General features: G+C 35.6%; 1 protein-coding gene across 2 annotated transcripts in view; it reads right to left on the reverse strand.

Annotated features, from left to right (window-relative positions):
- Positions 1 to 21,659, reverse strand: part of LOC118161497 (macrophage mannose receptor 1-like) — a 36,126-nt gene that overhangs the window by 6,308 nt on the left and 8,159 nt on the right. Inside the window, exons 8-25 of one of the 2 annotated variants that reach the window (XM_035316929.1) lie at positions 21,159 to 21,272; positions 19,893 to 20,008; positions 18,887 to 19,035; positions 17,849 to 18,048; positions 16,336 to 16,463; positions 14,863 to 14,950; positions 14,131 to 14,275; positions 11,570 to 11,601; positions 11,308 to 11,478; positions 10,479 to 10,561; positions 9,468 to 9,568; positions 8,978 to 9,117; positions 7,507 to 7,621; positions 5,944 to 6,125; positions 5,084 to 5,186; positions 3,365 to 3,597; positions 1,813 to 1,978; positions 314 to 460 (exon numbers count right to left, since the gene is read on the reverse strand). In XM_035316929.1, coding sequence (XP_035172820.1) covers positions 314 to 460; positions 1,813 to 1,978; positions 3,365 to 3,597; positions 5,084 to 5,186; positions 5,944 to 6,125; positions 7,507 to 7,621; positions 8,978 to 9,117; positions 9,468 to 9,568; positions 10,479 to 10,561; positions 11,308 to 11,478; positions 11,570 to 11,601; positions 14,131 to 14,275; positions 14,863 to 14,950; positions 16,336 to 16,463; positions 17,849 to 18,048; positions 18,887 to 19,035; positions 19,893 to 20,008; positions 21,159 to 21,272 — 2,413 coding nt within the window. Of the gene's footprint in view, positions 1 to 313; positions 461 to 1,812; positions 1,979 to 3,364; positions 3,598 to 5,083; positions 5,187 to 5,943; positions 6,126 to 7,506; positions 7,622 to 8,977; positions 9,118 to 9,467; positions 9,569 to 10,478; positions 10,562 to 11,307; positions 11,479 to 11,565; positions 11,602 to 14,130; positions 14,276 to 14,862; positions 14,951 to 16,335; positions 16,464 to 17,848; positions 18,049 to 18,886; positions 19,036 to 19,892; positions 20,009 to 21,158; positions 21,273 to 21,659 lie in introns of both variants that reach the window. The other variant, XM_035316930.1, reaches the window with a different exon arrangement.

Here is a 21,659-nt window from a genome sequence, read left to right on the forward strand (position 1 = left end):
AAAAGAAAAGAAAAGAAAAGAAAAGAAAAGAAAAGAAAAGAAAAGAAGAAAGAAAAGAAATAAAATAAAGTAAAATAAAATAAAATAAAATGGAAAACTGATCACCTGAGTTTCAGTATAAGTGTAAAGCAAACAGCATCAATGATGAAAAAGAGACATTGACTTCTTTTTATATATGCATATATATATGTGTGTCCATACATATATACACATTTGTAGATATTGCATCAGTAGTTTTTCAAGACTTTTTAAGCATGATTTTCTTTTTTATGTCAAGATTGAAATTCCATCTTTGAGTAAAACTAATTATTACCTGACTGAATGCATTGAGTCACAGACTGAGCCCAGCTCATTTCATTGGCATTGAAATAATAGCAGTGGCTTCGAAAAGGAATCCAAGCTATGTGATCAGATTCAGGACATTTTCCAATATCCTGTGGGGGATCAGAGGGAAGTATACCTAAAAGAAATTAGATATTATGGATGCTTTCATTCAATAGGCATTGCAGTTCTTCAGATATGAAATCAAGTTAAAAATAATAATAATAATAATAATCTTTCTTAAAACTACTTAAAATATTCTGAATTGCTAGAATTATCGGTGACTATGGGGAGAGTGATAAGGAGCAGAACTGCTCAGTTGCAGCTGAGCAGTTCAATATGAGCCTGAACTCTTGTGTTACCAGTTAAATGAAACTTGGACAGCCCAAAGAATATATGGGTGTTCCGTTTTGTTTGTTTGTTTGTTTGTTTTACTTTCAGTTATTTCTTGTGACTTTGTACAAATAAGAGATACAGTAAAAAGAAGAAAAATAAAATCTAGAGAACTAGAAAACCCTCAAGAGTTTCAAATAACAATTTAATCAGTTACCACCCAAATCATAAATTACTATGGTAATTTCCAATCTAATATTCTCTTTGAGATAATTCTTAAAAAAAAGTTTATGAACAGTTTGACAATACACGGAATAATTGGAAGCTCATTGAATATTTGTGTAGTAGGTTCACATTTTCCCACAATCAATGACATTATGGGGTGAAACAGTGACATTATCAGTCAGTACATACATTTTAAAGTAAAATTAAAGTTGCAAATGAATGGAGATGATGCTTAGAACATGTCCTGGAGAAGAAATTAAAGCTGAACTACACTAAAACATCTCAAAAGAATCTCTGAATTTCCATTAACTCTGTTACTAGAGCTAACAGCAGTTGATCTAGGACAAATGAAGGACAAAAAGTTCCCATCCTAGAGTTTGTAGTGTTTTAATTTGTAGCATTCCTCTGTGAAGTAAATAGAAATACTATGAATTGAGAACTTGAGCAGTAGTCACCAGACTTCCTACTTCATTTATAACCAAACATAACTATTCCTACTTTCTCCAGTTTTTAGAATACAATAACAGTGAAGATGTTATTGAACACTGATTACATTGAAGAAACAAAATTTATTTTATATTTCATGGGCTTTATTGACTCTAATCCTTTCCACAAAATCTCTGTCAGTAAAAAGTTTCAAGTTTTATACTCTAAAGTAGTAAAAAGGTTAGTATTCTCACAATCTCTGTTTCCTGTCTGCCTGCAGCTTTGAAATCCTACAGCAGTTATCAACTGAGTCCAATAAAATGGCAGGATCTCTGCCTGTGAATAACAACTTCTTAAAAATAAAACACTGTTCATGCAAAACAAAGGTATTGACACTGCATACATATTATTCTGTAATATTTACTTAAATATATGCACTTTAGTTGACACAGATCCAGCAAGATTTCTTCCTTAAAACCAAAAGTCATCATCCCTCAATCATCTTACCCTCAGATATTTTGCAGACAGGAAAATGTTTTTCATTACAAGGTGCTGTTTTCCAGGTCCCGTGGGCATCTAGGTAGACACAGGCTGTTTTCTCTTTTGGTTCTCCGTAGTGCCAATTAGAAAAATCAATTTTCCTTTTATCAGTCCATCTGTAATATCCATAACCCTAAAATTGAAAGAGGCTTTTTAATATATTTTTCTACACTGTAAGCTCAGATAAGCTCATTTATAAATGCATATTCTTGCATATTAGAAGTTCAGTTTGTATTTTTGTGCTAGCCCTAATCAAATCCTAATTTGATTAATATGTAAAAGCAATGTAACAGTACAACAGCAGACCACCACCCATGAAGGTGTTTTGAAAGCTAAACGGGGCTTCCGAGGTACTTCTGGTGCTCAGTCTGGTGCCCTTGCTGGGCAATGTTGTGAGGTAGAATCACTGTTGCAGGAGAGTCAGGTCACCACAAAGAGCAAAGTGAGCACCAGGAACACAAAACCTGTAGAGAGCTCAGGGGAACTGCAGCTCTGAAGCTGGCGGTCAAACAAGGACTCTAAGTTCAAGTACAGTTTGCAGGAGAAACATCCAGGAGTAAACCACAGCTTTTACTGTGAGAATCTCAGAAAAGTGGAAGCTTCTTAGAAGCAAAAGAAAAACACAGGAACAGAAGCCTTAAGTGTCAAAAGGACAAGTACCCAAGCTCCTACTGAGCTCAGCATAATCAGAGAAAGATCCCTGCCCAAGGAACGGGAAGTTCAGAGCCTCATTCTGCACCAGCAGGGCCAGCTCATTTATAGAAGTCTGGTGAGATGATGTCTGGTGATCTAAACTTGATCACAATGGAATTTTGACTGCTTTATAAACCACATTTCTATGACTGTTATGTCAGCCAACTTTGATATTAAGTTTACTTAAACACTAGTATTTGTTTTGGATAGACATCTCCTGTGGAGTTCTGCAAGTGGGAGGATCTACGTCAAGCAGTTATTGCAAGGCCTCCATAGGGAGACTGTGTTTCAGACATGTTTTGTTATGCTATACATCAGTGCGGAAACAAAAATAGTTAAAAAAAAAAAAAAAAAAAAAAACACTAGTAAAGAAAATCATTACTGATGGAAGAACTAATTTTTAATATCAATGTAATTTATGCAGATCAAAGATGCAATAAAACATGATAGTATGTAATGTAAGCACATTGGACAATTATATATTCATCAGAGAAGCTGAGACTCATTTTGGCACTCAGTCACAGAGCTGACAAGTCTAATGCTCACTCAAATGTTGTGCTGAGCCTGGATCACAGGCTGGTCATCTAAAAGTTAACCAGGTAGTTTCACATAAGTGTCTAAGATTCCCACAGAGTTAGCAAAGATACTGGTGCTGTCGGAGGTTCCCATTCTTCTCCATTGCCTGGGATGATGTTTCATGATTTCAAGATGGATAAAGTTTAATGGACCCCCAATCCTAGGTCCCTATTCATGCTACAAATCTCCCTTCTGATTGTAATCCAGCCATAGCATTTAACCACAACACCCTTCAATTTATTAAACTTACTGCATTGCTTTTGAGCCCAATCCATAAGGGCTCTCCATATGGCACTGCCTGCAGCAGCAGGAATATATTACTGTAATAATCTAAAATGCTGGCAAGATCTGAAGATTTCTCTTTGCAGGCTTTTCTTGCTTCTTCCCAATTCATTTTAGAAGGAATGATCAAATAGCTGCTGTTACTATAATGGATGAAATCAAAATCTGGAGCAGTTGTGGAATGAAGTGGAAGTTCAGGCTCTGCAGGAAAGAGATATAGATTTGGGAGGAAGAGGATAACACTTTTAATTAATAGATTAATATTGTGTGGCAGCATAAATATCAAGTAAAATATTTTGTATTTAAAATGCAGGAGACACTTTAAAGGTAACTGAGAATTGCTTGTAGCAATAATGTATATAGTGCATTCAGAAGTTAGGAAGAAGCAGAGGAAGTGTTGTGCATGTTTGTAGACATATACTCTCACCAAAATCGTGTGAATACTCATCACACGGGAATTCTCCTCCTATGTCTAGGTTCCATTTCTGCAGTGCAAGTAAAAACATGGTGCAGAATCTCCATTCCACTTGAGTTTCAAAATAGGATCAACTTTGTGATCAAATCAACAAGAACAAATTTCATTCTAAGTCTAAGAAGACTCTACTTCTTCTTTTCAATGAAGAATAAAATGAAAAAAAGAAATTATAATTCTGCTTTAAATGTGGAAGTAGAAGACAAAGACCTAGAACTGATTATGGGTACAGAAAGAGGACATACATGTCCATGTGGTGTTGAGAATGCCCTGGAAAGTCTTTTTGCTAGTGATGCCTTTGTGTAGCTTTCTGCACTTGCATGGGACAAAGCCTGAAGCATGTGGCCCAGATGTGCCTTCTTCCTGTATTTTCAGTTGCAGAACATGACTTGCTACCCAGCAGTTCCCATTTCTCTTCCTGCAGACTCTGCAGTGTAGTTATGTTCCAGATGTGTCTCCCACCCTGAGGATATGTGAAGAACACTGGAACTTTTGCCCTTCTGATCCTTAGCCTTCTGATACAAAAGCATTGCTAGGGAGTGATGCAATAGCCAGTATAACTGACCTTAATTAACACACACACACACAAGGGAATATGTGTGAGGGAGGGTTTTTGGTGAGAGAGAAGGGCTGATGTCTGGAGGTGAGGGCAGCTTTTGCTGTATTGCAAAGCTAGTTGAGATACCTATGGTGGGTGTTACTGGTAGACTTGTCTCCATGCTTTCTATTTACACTTGCAAAATCACCTTATTCAGATAGATATATCTGGGCCTGTTGAATATCTCACAGATGAATAAACTCCTTTTTATGTCAACAGGTAAAAACAGGATTTTGAAGGCATAGGCCTTCTAACCTGTGTTATATGAATCTCATCCTTCAGGGTGGGATGAATCCTGCCTGAGTGTCAAGTGTCAAGTGCCAAGTGTCTACTTGTCATGTGCAGGCACCAGATCGAAATGCAGATCTCTGACGTGTAGAGACATTCAGACTCTGTGAATGCTGGTAGGTATGTTGGTAGGGGAGAGGCCATAAAACACAAACTTTTATGTAATCCTTATCCTAGAGAAGGTGTCATATCTGGAATTCTTGATTTGGGAAAGGAGTCCTGCTTCCTTCACCCCAATTGCTACAGAGATAGGCAATTGTAACTGAGGACTTGTACACTCGTGTTGTTCAGTAAGTCTTCCAAAAAAGAAGGTGAAAAATAAAACTTACTGCTATCCATCTGGCAAACATAACTTTTGTTATGCTGACAGTCAGTGTTTGCCCAGCGCCTTGCTTCATTTACAGATCTTTTTATCATGGCAATACAGTCAGTCTAGGGAAAAATTGAAAAAGAAAGTTATAGTAGATAAAGTACAAATTAACAGAGGAAGTTCTTGGGAGGCCAAGTTAATAGCTTTCTTCTCAGATATATATATATATATATATATATATATTTTGGCTTTTGTTTTACTCTATCATTTATTGGAAAAGAAATGTATCATGGTTTACATCTCAAACCACTGTATTTTCCCTGGCAGATTACTCTAAGAACTTTTGTCACATTACTAAAATTTCTTGAGTGCACCAAAGCTATTTTTGCTATATAGTTTACAGTAATCCATACTTAACTTGTTGAAATTTCATTTGGATTCATGCTGTCAAGGAGAAGTAATAAAATATAATAAGAAACCCAGCGAATTTAGTAGATTTTGTATTTTCAGTTAATATATTAATATAATGTATTTCATATTAAGTTAATATATTTTATATTAATACAATGTTTTAATTTAAATCTCCTAAATATAATAATTCTAAATAATTCTAACATAAATATAGTACAGTATTTTTTTTTCTGCATTTCTAAACTTCTGCAAAGGAATGAAAATAAGTTCATATTCTTAACAGGACTATTAATCACTGGTACATCTTTAAAGACTTGATCTCTGAAATATTATTCAGTTTTTTTCTGCATAAAGACATTAAAGTACAGAGGTCCTAGCTGAGAGAGTATTCAGAATTCAGGTCAGTTACACTAAGTTAGAGGACATTATCTAAGTTATGCACTTGCTGATTTTTTTCTTTCTGTTTACCTGTATTGTAGTATACCTCCTGTTAACTTCAACGTATTTATCCCTAAAAGGGAATTGTCTTGCCCAGTGTGAATAGTCAAAAGAGCTTCCATCCGTCCACAGGTAACTACCTTCATTATTAATGTCATTTAATCCAATCCAAGTTTCGCTGGAGACATCCTTTAGATTGAAGGTGAGGAAGGCTAAAAAAAAATATATTTAAAAATGGGTAATTTAACAGAAACACCTTCATTCTATTAAAAATATGAAATGGATGGTTTTTGAGATAAAAATTGTACTCACAGTGTTCTTGGAAATATTATATAAATAAAGGTTAGAAGGGACTTCAAAGGATTCATCAACCTTCCTAAAGGTAGCATAAACTGTCCATATGTCATTTCTGATGGATGTTTGTTTACTGTCAAACCTCAATTTTTGGGGGCATTGCAAGCCATTGCTATTTATCCTACCTTCCAAAACCATAGGGAACAGATCATTCTGCTCTTTCCACCATATAGTTTTGCCAAGAGATTAGAAGTGCCATAATAGCTCACTCCAGTCTGCTGTCTGGATCAAGCAGCTCTGGGTCTTCCTTCACAGGAGCTATTTAGATATGGAGTCTGTTTTGACTACATCATTAGATGGTCCAAAAACTCATTTAGTGGACACAAATAATGAGTTTTGTAGGAAAGAAAAGGTGCTGGGGAAGGTCAGAGGGATTCAGGAGAGGGACAGGTGAGGAGGAAACAAAGAAGGCACTAAGATTTTAAATGGATGTGGATAGTAGGTTTTTCCTACTGTTGCCCCCTTCTCCCTCTATCCCCTAACAATAATGGCTTGTGTTCAGCTTGCAGCTCATCTCCAGATCTTTTTCTGGTTACTCACATCTATTTTTGATGCAAATTATTATGGCTGTGTTAGTGTATAATTTTGCACTTAACCCTATTCAATTACACCTTTTTCTCACCTTAAAAAAAAAAGAAATAAATAAAAAAAAAAATCCCAGATTTGTCAAGAACATTTCAAATTATAACCTTGACCTCCATCATGTCATTATGTCACCTGCAAATGTGACATACAGGTTGCTGATTGAAGTGATTACAGCAGCCAAGGCAGCGCTTTTTGAAATACCATCTCTGTATCCTTATCCTGATGAACTACTCATGACTATTGCATGGTTTGCTGTAGATACCCCTGAGCTTGAGAAAACACTGAGGATAAGAAAGATAGGTGTGAGTGTGTGTGTGTGTGGGGGGGGGGGGGGGGATAGGTTGTCTTGCAATGGAATCGCATAAGTATTCATCTTTATCGTCATTGATTTATTTTACAATTATTTCCCCAGGACCAGCATTGCTACAAGATTCTGTACATCAGTATATAAAGGACTTCAACGTTGTGATCTAGTGCAAAAAAAAAGTAGTTGAGATATGTCACTTCAGAGTGATCATATATCTAAGTTGTTAACCCCTAGAAGGACTATATTTGGTTACAGCAGCCACTGTTACAATCATAGCTAATAATTATTATGTTTTTAGTGACATTTACTGGCATCATACCTAGCACCAAAAGGCTGGGATTTCATACCTTGCACTTGATCATTGTGAATAGAGGCCAAATTTCCCCCTAATTCTATACAAGCACTTCTTGCAGAGTGCCAAGTCAGTGTCTCTTCTTCTCTGGATCCAAATATTTTATAACACTGTAGGGAGAATAAAGATTAGGCAAAATTTCAGGTGTCAAAATGAATTAAATTTGATTAATTCAGTTCCACTCCCTGCATGCAAAGAGCAGCAATTTGTGGAGCTGCTGAAATGTCGATCCATTCAGCCAGCAAGAATCAGACACAGCTAATCATAGCATTGTACATGCAGAGCTCACAACCTTCCAAAGCTACTGAAATATTTAGCAGATAATCAAGATCGAGATTTAGGGTCACATTGCTGAAAAGTAAAGTTTTTGAAGTTTTGGATTGAGACTATTACTTGGGACAGATAACTCTCAGATCAAGTTCTTTCAATTATATGTCACAGACATTACTAAACCCTGTGCTTAGGTTAGCATTCAACATGAATGAAGCAGCATTGAGAACTGCTGTTTTGTACAGTTTATTAGTATCACATAGTGTTGTTTTTTTTTTATTAATACTCATGTAAAAATTGTTTCCATAGTTGTGTATGTTCTGAGGACCATATTTTTAACTGACATATGCTGCTTCTACCTTTTTCTTTTCCTTCTTTGAAAGGAAAAAAAAAAATCCTTTTGCTATTGATTGCATTGTGGGAGTGATTTTTAGTTTTGTTTTATTGTTTGTTTTGTTTTTCTAGTGTCTATGAGTCCAGGTGTACTTATGCTTGACTTACTGAAAAACACTGTTTGCTTGTTTTTTACTTTTAATTTAACATTTATTGCTGCTTTTGTTACTCAACTTAAGATTAAATGTTATGGTAACTGATTATGTATGAAAAATGTGTTCATATTTTCAGCTCAGTGTCACCAAGATAAAGGGTGTTACAACTGAGATAATGGAAAAGTAATTCTGTACAGTATATCTAAAACAAACAGGAAAAATGTATAGAAACTGCAAAGGTTTATGGGTTACCCAAGGAGGTGGTAGAGTCACCATTCCTGGGGATGTTTAAGGAAAGTTTGGATGTGGCACTTAGGGACATGGTTTGGTAGGTGACATTGGCAGTAGGGGGATGGTTGGACCAGATGATCTTGGAGATATTTTCCAACCTTAATAATTCTATGAAGGTAACAATGTGGACACCTAAATATTTCATAGAATAGAAATGAGCAACTCCCACAGTCCATTCCAGGAACAGGTGCATTTCATAGACCTTCAAGATCATCTGGTCCAAATTATAACAAAACATTCAAGTTCACTTTTTTGAGATTTACATACAGACTTAAAAACCTGAAAATTCACTTTTATAATACCACTTAAAAGACTGGTGTATAAAATAAGAGCATTTATATAGTGATATAAAAGGGGTAATTTTTTTTCCCTACCTATAGCAAATCTGTTAAGAGCTACCGAGATTTGTTACCTCACCTTATTATGAAACAAAAGCCAAGTTTCAGGACATCCTCCCAAAGGTGGAAGTATAGAAGGAGCAAGTCCCGAGTAAGCTGAATTGTGCCTTTCACAAATGAAGGCATTTTCCAAAGCACAGTTTATATCCTTCCAAAACCCTGTAAATAAATGAAATACAGAGAAACACTCTCAGAAACTCTTGTACCACCATTACAGAGGATAATTCAGACAATATTCATAAAGCACAAATGAAACCTTCCAGAGGCAGGTGAAACAGTTGCCATGTATACTATTAGCCCAAATACAATCCTCCTTCCTCTGCAGTGTGTTTGTCTTCTAATAGTGAAGGCATGCTTCTAACCTCAATGTACTTGTTATGAAAATCTGTCCCTGCTGTTCAGCTATGTGGGGATCCTCAGATTTAAATACGTGGCAAACATATTAGCTTTTGATACCATTATCTCCTCAAGATGTTCAACCAAGTATTTCACATTGCTATTTTACTCACCAAAATCTTTTGACATTATCACACAGTTTTCATCATTATTTGCAAAATTGGGTTCATTTGGAGCCCAGGCAACATAGTTCACCGGGGTCTTATCCAGCCAGCTGAAAGAAAAAAGGGTAGAGTGGTTGCAGGACAGGTATCTCCAGCAGCCATTTAGAGATATGAGGTCTCTTCAGCAAACGGGCTAAACAAGGTATCAATAGTGACTAGAGGGCAAAGGCTCTAAAACTGAAAGGACAGTTCCACAGCAAATGCTACTGCCTCTCGCCTATTTGGTATTATCACATTCAAGTCCCATCAGTGTCCCATTTTGTCAAAGGCTAGATAAATAATGTCATCCTCAACAGCTTCTTACAGTCTGGATGAGACTAACACCAGAGCTTGAATTTCTCTTTCATCCCAGAAAGGTGTCCTCCAGAAATAAATCTATTTGTAGAAGGCTAAAACAGGTTCTCTGCCAGTAATTTCAGAAATCTTTTAGGTGAGATGTTGCTCATGCTTCAGGCTCACATGATTTGGGATTTATTTATCAATAAGTGGGATTCATATGGTTAAATGCTTATGTCTAAACCTCTGGAGCTTTCTACATTAGAGGTCTAAATCAGAGTTAATCTCATCTTAAGTTTGATGTCTAAAGTGAACCAGGTGAACAGCATCCTAAACTTAGCTGCTTATCCTTACTACCTATGAAGGGTTGCTTGGGTCTTTAATTCAGATCTCTCAGTGTAAGACATCAAATGAAATTAACCTTACCCATGAAATACTATTGGTTTTGTTCACCCAGATTAAAAATAAATAAATAAATAAACAAATAAATAGAATTAAATTCTTTGCTTAAATGTAGGAAAGCTTAGTACTCCTGATCTCAAACTTCTGAAATCTATCTAGAGGACAAATACATCAGAATTATTAACTTGTAAGATGAAAGCTCACACAAATACCTCCACAGAGTGACATGAAATTGCCATCATTGTTGTCCATTGCTAGCTTTAATGTTCTTCCTTTACTCACCTGAACTTATGATCAAAGCTGACAACTAAGCCAATGAAAAATGATTCCACTGCATGAAATATTCCTCTCTCTTTTGTGTTAATCTAAAACAAAAGTGATTTAATCACTAAACAGTTGACAGTTTTGCTTTCCTTGTTTCTTTTTTTGCTTGCTTGTTTTTTACATGATTTGAGCCTTAGGCAAGAATGTTGTAGGTTCATACCTGAACTGCAAGAAGGCTACAGGGAAACAGATGCTGGAGGAAGGAACCCAATGGGCAGGAAAATAATAGTTACTGCACTGTAGGCTACTTGTCTTAGAAGAGATAAGCAACCTGGCCCTGAGCTGCCCTTCGCTACTCCTTTAATATTCACATGCATTTTTTCTCTACTTACTAAAGTTAGTTCTTGACAGGTCCTGAAAAAATATATCGTTATGTAAATAAGTAATGTAGGACAGTAGCTCAGGATTTTGGCCTATTTTTGGCCCAAACAGCTAGACCATTCTCTTTATTTTTTAAGCTGTTCTTCTGTCAAAAGTCAGCATTGGTGGTGGCTGACCTTGTCCCTACAGGAAGGCTGCAGTATAAGTCACACTGCCTATGAATTGCATGAGCCTGTGGGGTGCAAATTACTGTTTTGTATTGGATGCTGAGTTTAAAAAAAAAAAAAAATCCAAGGGACAAATCCGTGACCAATGCAATCTTATCAAACTGTTTACTTGTAAAACAGAGTGAAATTCATCACGGGTTCAAAAATGCCCACATTCATTATGCTGAACTAATAATTAGGACATAAATATAAATAATTAATATATGGTATATGAAATAATTAATAGACTCAGTGCTTACATATTTCCATATAAATTGTCTTTTGCTTTCATTCTCAATGACAATAAGATCTGCAAAGTTCTTCTGGCACATTCTCCGAGCTTGTTCCATAGGGACATGTTCTTTGCTGAAATAATACTGTTTATCTTCATGTATAATCCATCCATCATCACTGGCTTGATATTCTGGAAGATAAAGAAGCATATACGTTATGTTCTCATCTGGTCTTTAAAAAGTCTAAAAACTATACCTTCCTTTGAAAGAGGAAAAAAATCCTACCAAGCTTGTAGTTTGGTTCAGGTTTTAGCGGTGTACCTGTAAAATAAAACATCATAATGAGACTAATAATAATAATAATAATAATAATAATAATAAATGATTATTTTATTAACAGAGAAAGAAAATAAAATATATGAATTATCTTATATATCATTTAACTTTTTTAATATATGAATTAACTTTCAAGGGTTTAGGGCATATACCACCATATTAAATTAAATGATAATTTAGAAACATTTAGCTAGTGAAAAATACATATGTTTAACACATACAAAGGTATCTCCAAAAGCACTATATTAAATAAGTCAGGATATGCAGCAAACAATTTGAAAATTTATTTCATATTTTAAACCTAGCATCCTATTGATATTTTTTTTACCATCATGGAACAAGTACCAGTTACAAGTTACAAGTACTGAAAGCATAATTTTCTTAACACCACACATCATTTCCAGTGTCTAGATACATTCCTACTATCCTGATGGCTTCCCTTTTACTTGGCAAGCTTGTTTTTAAGAGAGTCATGGAGAGAGCCAGGCAATGTATGGAGAGCCAGTAGATAGATACCAACCCCACTTCCTGATTACAGTGCAGACCAGGAGGCAGCAATGAAGCTGTTCCTATACCCAGGGCTAGCTATAGCTCCTCAAAGGTAGCTCTGCTAGGATGCCTGGTTTTGTTGTTGTTGTTTTTTTTTTTGTTTTTCTTCATGAACACCAGTAATTCTATTAGCTTTCTACTCATTCAGTTATTAGCCTTCCTCATTTCTTTTGAGCTTTGATATAGAGGAACACATTATCAAAGAAAGAACAGGAACAGTTTATATGAGAGAAAAGCAAAAAATAAAAAATAAAATAAAATAAAAAAATCTGTTGGAAATTTCTAAATATTTTCTCCTTAAGCAGATAGTGAAGAATAGTACTAGGAATATTCAAATATATTCATAGTGAATTTACATTGTTCACCTAGTTTGGATTTTATTTTTAAATCCTAATTAATTGTAACTGTCCTTGCTTTTCAAAAAGGAAAAAAAAAAAAAAAGTATCTTTGTTGAATATGTACCCTTGTTCTCATCTCAACAAAAAATGTATTTGTCTTCATGAATGTCATACCAACTAAGAGACTTTAATAGAATGGTCATAAAATGATTGATTTTGTTGTTGTTGTTCATTTTTTTTAATTCCTTGAGAAGCTGAAAGCAGCTGGAAAATACTGGAAACCATGAGGTTTCCAGGTGAACAGCATTGCTAAAGGTGAGCTGTTGCTGATGGTGCAGACAATGGTTGTGCATGCAGCACCCGCCAACATGAGTGGCTGGTGACTGCCCCTGTTGGACCCAGCCCCAGTTGTGCTGCCTTTTGCCTGCTGCCACTTGCAATGTTGTGGGAGTGACAAACAGTGAATAATTTATGAAAAATATGCTCAGTGTAATGCCTTCTTTCAGGAACAGTATGATAAGACATTTAGTGAACAACGTTATGCATGGATCTCAAGGCACACAAGGTCAAACAATGGCGTTAAGTGCTGAAAAATGAGAGAATTAACAGCTGAGCTTCTCCCCTCTCATGGGGATTATCATCTAATCTATACTCACAATAATGAGGTCTAATTTATGTATATATTTATTTATTTTTAACTTCTGAAAGATCATCTAGGGTCAAGATAAACCGAGTATCTCTGTCACACTTTCTGAACTCCCCCTGAGTAATCCCATCAAGAGCAGAAAACCACATCTGGACAAAGCAGCATGCTCAGCATGCCAGAAATGGCTGCACAGAATGTGCTGCTCCAGGCTGGTGCACAGAAGTCAGGGATTTGGTGGTGTATTTGCAAGACTAATCTACCCACAAGGGAACAGCGATTCTTCCTGTTTGCATAAGTAATTTTTCAATTACTCAGTAAGTCATATTTCACTGTTTAAGGATAGCTGTTTGTTGGCAGAAGTATATGAGATATACCCAGTTCTGTTTGTGCAGCTCCTTCTCCCTTGCCCACGCTATCATGCCTCCTACTCATTCCCTGTATGAAGCCAGCTTTCTTTCAATTTCAGGGAGCTTTTAAGGTGGTTATAGGAGTCCCTCAAGCTTCTGGTTTTGATCAGCTTTTCAGAGTTACTGGTTCCTATAGCAACATCTCCCTCTGTTTGGTTCCCATTGTTAGTTTCACAACGGAAACCAAAGCTTTTTTTATCTTTTGTACAGAGAACTCTTAGTCCCTTCCATCTTTAGGTCTCCTGGGTAAACCCAGAGCAGATAGAAATACAGGGAGGAGATAAAAGCAGAGAAATCCTTGCTAAAGAGATAAGTATCTTTGTCTTGCAAATTTATTCAACTTGGCAGGAAGAGATAAAGCCAGAGATAAAGTAAGAGGGATATCTTTAACTTCCTGCATCTGAGTACAAATGAAATAGCTCAGTTCATTCCTCTCCTTTTGTGTTGCATTCACTACTCTAACATTCAAATGAAAAATTCCAAATACATTTCTTCCTTTCAGTTGGTTGAAACCCATACAATTTGATTTTGAACTTGTGCTTATCACTCCAACTAAATGGTGAACTAATCATACCTTTTTTTGTTTCACAAATCCAATTAAGTAAGTGTTCACAGTACAAGTCATTCCAGCGCATTTGGGGTGATCTATTAAACATAACACAATGTTCAATTTCTTCATGGTTGTTGGGTTCATCTTTATCCCAGTTCTCATAAATTACCTGTGTGGGAAATACGTCTCAATTACCATGTGTTTCGAACTGAGTAGAAGTGACTGTGTCATCATCACATAATTTCAGGGTCTCATCATCCCAAGCACCTCATTTATGGCATTAAAAGGAGTTCAGAGAGCTTTGAGAGGGCTGTGGAAATCATGCCAATAAGCTCACTTTACCCCTTGCTCCCCAGAGAAGGTGAAAAAATTTCACTTTATAGAAAAGCATGGTTCTGATGGAGGAAAAATAGATGGAGAGAGACATGTTTATCTGGCTTTGTAAGAGATGGCAAGCTGACTTCTCTGTACTGTCTGTCACACAGCACTTCCTAGTCTGGGGTGCAGCAAAGATCTAGGATCTTGTGCTGTGGAAGATGGGGTATAGCATGGTACCAGGAATGACAATACAGAGCTTTGTACTTCCATTAGAGTGTTAAGACAGTGCCATCACTGAGCACAGCAGCTGTTAGGCTGATGTGTTAAGTGCTGCCCTGCACCTGCCAAAAGTTTAGAGATTGGAAGAAAATCATAGAAACATGAAAATCTATATATTCTAAAAGTCAGAAAGGCAATTAAACTTCAGCAAGTACTCACAGGAGAGCCATCAATCCAGGCAAATCCTTCATCAGGATTTAAGAGAAACAAGCCTATCCAGAACCCCTGCATGTGCAGTCCTTTATCCCTAAAGAAATTATACAGTATCAATGCATGAGAGTACGAAAAGGAGCTATGGTGTAAGTGCTAAAAAACATGACAACATGCAGTTTTCTGTCATATCTGAATTGGGAGCTACTCCTTCACTGTTGGCCCATAGGCAGGCTCACTGCCTGCACCCTTTCCAAGTGCACTTTGTTGAGACAAGGCATGTTGCACTTGAATTTAATTTGATGGGCAAGAGGAGTGGCATAGGACTAGTCTGGGCTCCCATCCTCAAGGCAGGAGCATAGTTCTTGCCTGTAGCAGGAGTTCGTAGGAAAGGTTTTAGTAAAAGTAAAAAATGAATAGAGAGATGTAATATAATTTAATGAATGGAAATTTAAAAAATATATATATTTTTCAACTTCTCTGATTTCCTTCTTGGCACTTCCTTTGAAGTTTATTTAAAAGTTTCTGTTGTTTATCCCCCCATATCCATGAATCAGATACAATAGGTTCCTGTCTCATTCACTATATAGTAGGAAACTTTCCCTTCCCAAAATTTTAATAGGTTAAATCAAAGAGCTTTAGCAGACAAAGAAAAATATGTTCATTTCTTCACAATATTAAAAATTAATAAAATTAAAATGGATGAGATCATGAAGACTTTTCTATACAATAGTTTTAAATCTATTTGAAAAATTTTAGAAATTACACCTGAATTCATCACTATGTGAATCGCAGGTTTGTGCTTAAATATCTATATATATTTTATTTTTGAGATGTCTTAATATTAAATATGAAATGCAATCAAAAAGTAGTGGTCTAATTTTTGGGGTAAATGCTATAATTTCTGCATTGTGTGTAATGTGTTATTTACAGCATTTAAGTAAAAGAATGAAAATTAATTCTTGCTTGTTTGATTTAAGTCTTCAGTTTATAGTCTAAAAATTTCCACATTAAGTTCTTGCATTTCAGTTTATGTTACGTAATTAGTTCAAGGTATGTTTTTTGTTTTTGTTTGTTTGTTTGTTTGTTTTTGTTTGTTTGTTTTGCTTTTTGAATGTGTCTTAAAATATGGATCATAGGCATTAAAAAAAAAACCTCAGTTAGAACCAAACAATTTAATGTCTCCCTTTTGCCCTTTTGGAAGAGGCCTAATATGTACAAAGTTGAGCAAATCTGGAGAAAACCCTTGATGAAAAACTTAGGCAAATTTCAGAAACATCAAAACATTTTGAAATATCCAAGTTGAAACATACATATTTTTTGAAAATATAACTGTGTGATATTTCCAAATTATATCTTTCCATTTTCTTTTAAAAATTGCTTGTTTTTATTTGCTCACTTGCCCAGTTCCCAATACATTTTGATAGAATTCTTATTTAGTATAGCATTAACATGAAAAGGAAACATTGTGCAAGTACTCACAATGCTAACCGCCATATTAAAGTTTGATCTTCTCTTGAATTGATTGTGACCAGATTTCCTCCTATTTCTCTACAGAATTCTTCAGCTTCAAACCAAGACTTCTTTAAGTTTCCCTCCCTCACAAAAAACTGTTAAGAAAAAATGTGATAGTAAATTACTAAATACATATACTGAAAACATAAAATTGACCATGTAATTAAGATCAGTATCACTTCAGCATCTCTTTATTCATGAGTGAGGCAACATAACATCTGTCAAGACCTATAATCTTAAACATTAGTAATATAACTGTATTTTTTTAAATTAGTAATTTAACATTAATTAGTAATTTAACATTAGTAATATAACTGTATTTTTTATTACCTTCCTTTATTTTAAAATAATACCGAAAGAGTACTGTAGGAGTCTAGGGAGAACAAAAGTTGTCACAATAATTTATCACTTAATTGGAACTTTGACCACTGAAAGGCTCAAAGAAAAATAGAAGAGTCCAGTCTTAGTACTGTGCAGTAGAAAGCAGGATATTATCAAGTAATGGAAGGTGGTGAGTAGTTCAATATGTTAGAATAGAAAAGATAGCGTGAACAGAAAGAGCTATAATACAAGGTGCTGTTACAGGGAGAAGAAGAGCTTTTTCTATTGTGCAAGCATACATATAGTTCTGCTTCCTGATGTGAAGCACACACATTCATGAAGTAAGGAATTGGATTCTTGACATTTTTGAGAAAGGATAAGCAGCAATTTTGTAAATGGCAAAATCAATAATGTGAGTAACAGTAATTAACTGGGTGTGACAAAAAAAGTCGAGACCCATTTAAATACAGAGCTAAAATCATCTCTGTCCTTCGAACAGGCAGAAAGTCTCAAGAGAGAAGGTGAGAGGAAACTTATGTAAAGATCCGGAAGAGCAATGTTTCAGATTACTGACCTTTTCTTGTACTATTTTGCTTTTACCTTACTTTTTGTTTTTTAAAATAAGACATTTCTAGGCATTTTCAGCTCAAACAAGAGAATGCACTGAATTTTTACTTGCTTATGTGTCACCATTGGCAAACTAAGTCTGGATCTAAAAGTATCACATTCTCTGAGAAAAAGTTGTTAAAGGGCCAGCCTCCCATAAGTTTTCTCTTAGAAAACAATGTGATAGGCAAGTGACACTGCCAACTCTTGAGATATGTTTGTCTGAAGTCCCAAAATCTTGGAAGTAAACAAATGGAGTGAGGTTCTCACCTGTCATTTAAATAAAATAAAGCACATTTTTAGCTCTCTATTTTCATTGTAGCAAGCTTTTTCATTGTTTGATGGCTATGTCTCTTGGATTGGTTTTGGTTGTTTTGCGTTTGTTTGTTTGTTTGTTTTTGTTTGTTTTGTTTTGTTTACTTGTTTTTCACTTAAATTCCAAGAGGATAATTCTCCAAAAATGTCCCAGCACTGGGTCACTGCACATCAGGGTGAGCAGGACACTGACACCTGGTCTCCCCCATGCTTAGTCTTGCAGGAGACACACACTGACCTTGTAGCATGAGTCTCCCTGGGAGGCTCCATCCCAGCCCTCAGCACAGGTGGCTGCAGGGACCTGCACAGGAGGAACAGGGGGTGGAACTCCTGCTGCCCACTGCTTGCAAAGAAAATTTGCTGTCTCCTGACAGCTAATGACATCCCATAATCCAGCATTCGTTCCAGTTCCCATGGCAACACAGCCTTGTTCTTTTCCTTTGGGATATATAAAATAAATAATTTAAACCAAAATCTAATTGCTTTCTAAGAAATGGGATATTTGTTATTTTTCATACAAAATAGTGAAAAGGAAGATGTAGATTACGCAGATTAAACACCATCCTGGATATAAAATTATTCTGAGTATCTCCTGCCACAGCCTAGATAAGGGTCAATGAGTCTCAGAGACACACCTTTCCCAAAAATGGATTTAGGATACAAATCTTCCTCATCTTGCCAACCCCAGGCAAATTACAGGACAAATAACACTCAAATTTATTTACGTTTACAGCAGATGGGCTGTCAACTACTTTGTGGTTCTCAATATCAGGGTAATTCAATTTCAGGAAAGGTGATATTAGCTACAGCAAGATCTTCTTGAAACATAACTAGCCACAGTGAAAGCAAGGGTTTCTAGTGCAGAACAGCAGGACATTTGCTGTCCATTTCTCACACAGGCTCTTGTGGGTCAAATACTCAGCCCATAGTCATTTTTCTCAATTTGATGAGTTGTTGTTAACAGATGTTTAAAATGCTGAAAAAAACGAGACCCGTGGACCTTGTTAATTCCTCTACATTGTTGGTTTTGGTCTAGCTCAGGATAAATATGTTTCTCTCCAACTTCACAAGTAATGAGTTAAGCAGAACCTGGCACTCAGCTGCAACTGTGTGTGTTACACCAGGGACAAACACAAGATCTGACAGTGCTGGACATCTACAGCTGTAAACACAAAAGTACCTGCTCTAATTTCCAATATGAGGAGATGGAAAGCAGAAACCTGCTGGAATTTCAGAGAGACTCCGATCACAAGGGATGTGTCCATGCAGTGCTTACCTGGCATTGCTGAGTTCCAGTGTGTGAAGAGAGGAGCTTCACCACTGGTCCACTTGAAAGTCCCTTGCTCTTCTGTGTCAGAGAGACCAATCCAGAAATATTTTTCAGACCTCAGCCCAGCCAGGCTAATCAGAAAGGCTTGCTCATTTCTGAAGTGGAAAACCATATTCAAACACAAAATACTATTTGCAATATAAATCTGATTGACACAAATAGATCATGCCAGCACAGCCCCAAGAAAACAGGTCCTCAATAAAGTTCAATCAAAACCTCAGCAAGCTCTTAAGTGTAAGCAGAAATATTTGGTGAAGGACAACTTTTCCCTTTTAGGCAAAGGTATCTTCTTTCCTTTCCACCTGGTTCTGTGAAACATTACAAATCACAGCTCACATCAGTTTATAATTGTATACTGCTATTGTCCAAGACTTTGTGATGCCTCATATCTACCAGCAAGTCAGGACCAAACCACTGTTAGCTTAGCTAGACATTGTCTCTCAAAGCACTCATCTTCCTCAGAGGCCATAAAGCCTGCAAAGACCATTTGAGGTATGGATATGTGAGATGACACATTCTGGCTATGGAAGGAAAGTACAGGAAGCATTCCTATATTTGTCCAAAACTTGGCTTTGATAGTATTTTAGGGAATATTTTTGAAGATTCCCTATAATTAGATAACATTCATCATTAAATAAAGGAAAATAGTAGTAACCATTTTTCAACAAAAAAGCAAAAATAAAATAGAGGTTTCTTTAATTAGGAATTGAAAATTAAGAGACAATGGAACTCAAGAACCCTAAAAATCTGAAAACTGTTATAATTAGTTAAATAAAATGTCCTAAAATAGCTTTTTTTTTTTTTTTTACTACATAGATAATTTTATTTTCTGAATATTTTTGAAAAGTGTTATTGAAATAGTTTGAAAAGCTTTCAAAAATAGACTTTTTATTATTATTTTTTTTCATCAGAAGTAATAATTTGGAAGTAGGAAGAAAGGTATTTTTCCTACCTGGTTTCCACTGTAGCTAGATAAGCTTTACTTCGTTCACATGTCTTATTTGCATCTGAGAACGTTACAAAGCCAGAACCCACCAAATAACAGTGAGAACCATATCTTTTCCAACCCTGTGAAGAACATGAGGTTCTTAATCTGAAATTGAATTAAACTTCAATATAGGAATTTTCACTATTTTGTATGTAAATATTTGATTTTTAGTTTGTTGCAGATAGGCTTAAAAACAAGATGAAACTAGGCAAATCTGTTAATAAAGAAAAACCGTGTTCTGTTGTTGTTGTTTGCAAAGACCTTCAAAGACCTTTTTATATAAAGGATGACATTATGATATTACTCTTCATCTCTTCAAATTTTCAAAGAAAATTTTGACTCTGGTATCATATTCCAGTGTTCTGTAAGGTTGAGATTATGCAAACCTCACCATAATAAGCCAGTGATTCATTCAGAGGGAGCTGCAGCTGAGTCTTCCAGAGCTACAGGATCTGACATAATGAAGTGCAAAAATATTCCAATTCTGAAATTAATTCGGCTATAAGCAAAGCTCCCCAAAGCTGCCCCTGCCACCCTTGGAGGAATGTGTAAGGAGACTCTGAGCCAAGAGGTGCTTGTTTGTGGGGAGGGTGGAAAGAAGGAATATCACCAAAACACCCATGCTTCTTCCTGTTGTTAGAGAGATTTATGCTGGCTGGTATAGATTTAAAGATTCTCTGAAAAGGTGAATTTTGGAAAAAATACTAGTTGGGAAAAAATAACCTGCTGATATCACTGAAAAGCCAACTAAGTAGTCCATCAGTAGTAACATGGTACAGAAAAGCTAATCTTATATTTTGAAAATATTTAATTCTTTTATAGTTCTTACTATAGATTAAAGATTTTGCTATGGGGACTCTAAATAGTAGATCTGAGAGAATGAACAAAATGCCTTTTTGTAATTTTGCATGTTTGGCTACAAGCATAAGTAGAGAGAATAGTAATGAAATGATTTCAAAGATATATGTGATTTTGTTACGAGGTGGGTCACCTGAAAGTGAAAGGAAAGGAAGTATTAATATACACATAAGTGAATCTTGACATTCTGGAGTATTTTCAGAGTAAAAATGAAGTATGTACATATATTAGTAATTTGCATATTGGAAAATACTAAGTTTCCTCAAGAGTAGAAGATACAAACAAATGCAAAAACTCTAAAAGAAGAAACAACGAGTAAATTAATTCTTGCTAATTTTTCCCAACATAAATCATTTGTGAGAAAACATTTACTTTTTGGCAGCCTGGGTCTGTGATCATCTCTTTTTTAAGAGATTGTGACGAAGGCTTCTTTTTACAGATGTAACCAAGTTGCTTATCACAAACATCAGTTGCCCAGTACCCATCCTGGAACAGCAAGAAGAAGAAATACATGTAAAAATATTGGCTTTCATAAACATAAGAAAACTGCTACTTTCCTCCTTCTTCACTACAAGGCCCACTGTAATATATTACATAAGAAGACTGTAGGATTGTCAATGGAGATTTATTTAAATATATATATATATATACACATACCTCTTTGAGGAAAGTTTTAACATTCATTTGACGATATTTTGAGATGAAAGAAGGAAATAAACTAAATTTTGAATTCTAAGCACTATTGCCTATTATAACTATCTGTTTCATGAAAGGATTTGTAAAGATATATCTCATCTGGGCCTGATGGATCTGCATTTACAGAAGCATTATTTCACTATACTTATGGACAAGAGATCAATGAAACTGAAATAA

Source organism: Oxyura jamaicensis, chromosome 2 (assembly GCF_011077185.1).
Source record: "Oxyura jamaicensis isolate SHBP4307 breed ruddy duck chromosome 2, BPBGC_Ojam_1.0, whole genome shotgun sequence".
In the NCBI taxonomy this organism is placed as follows: Eukaryota; Metazoa; Chordata; class Aves; order Anseriformes; family Anatidae; genus Oxyura; species Oxyura jamaicensis.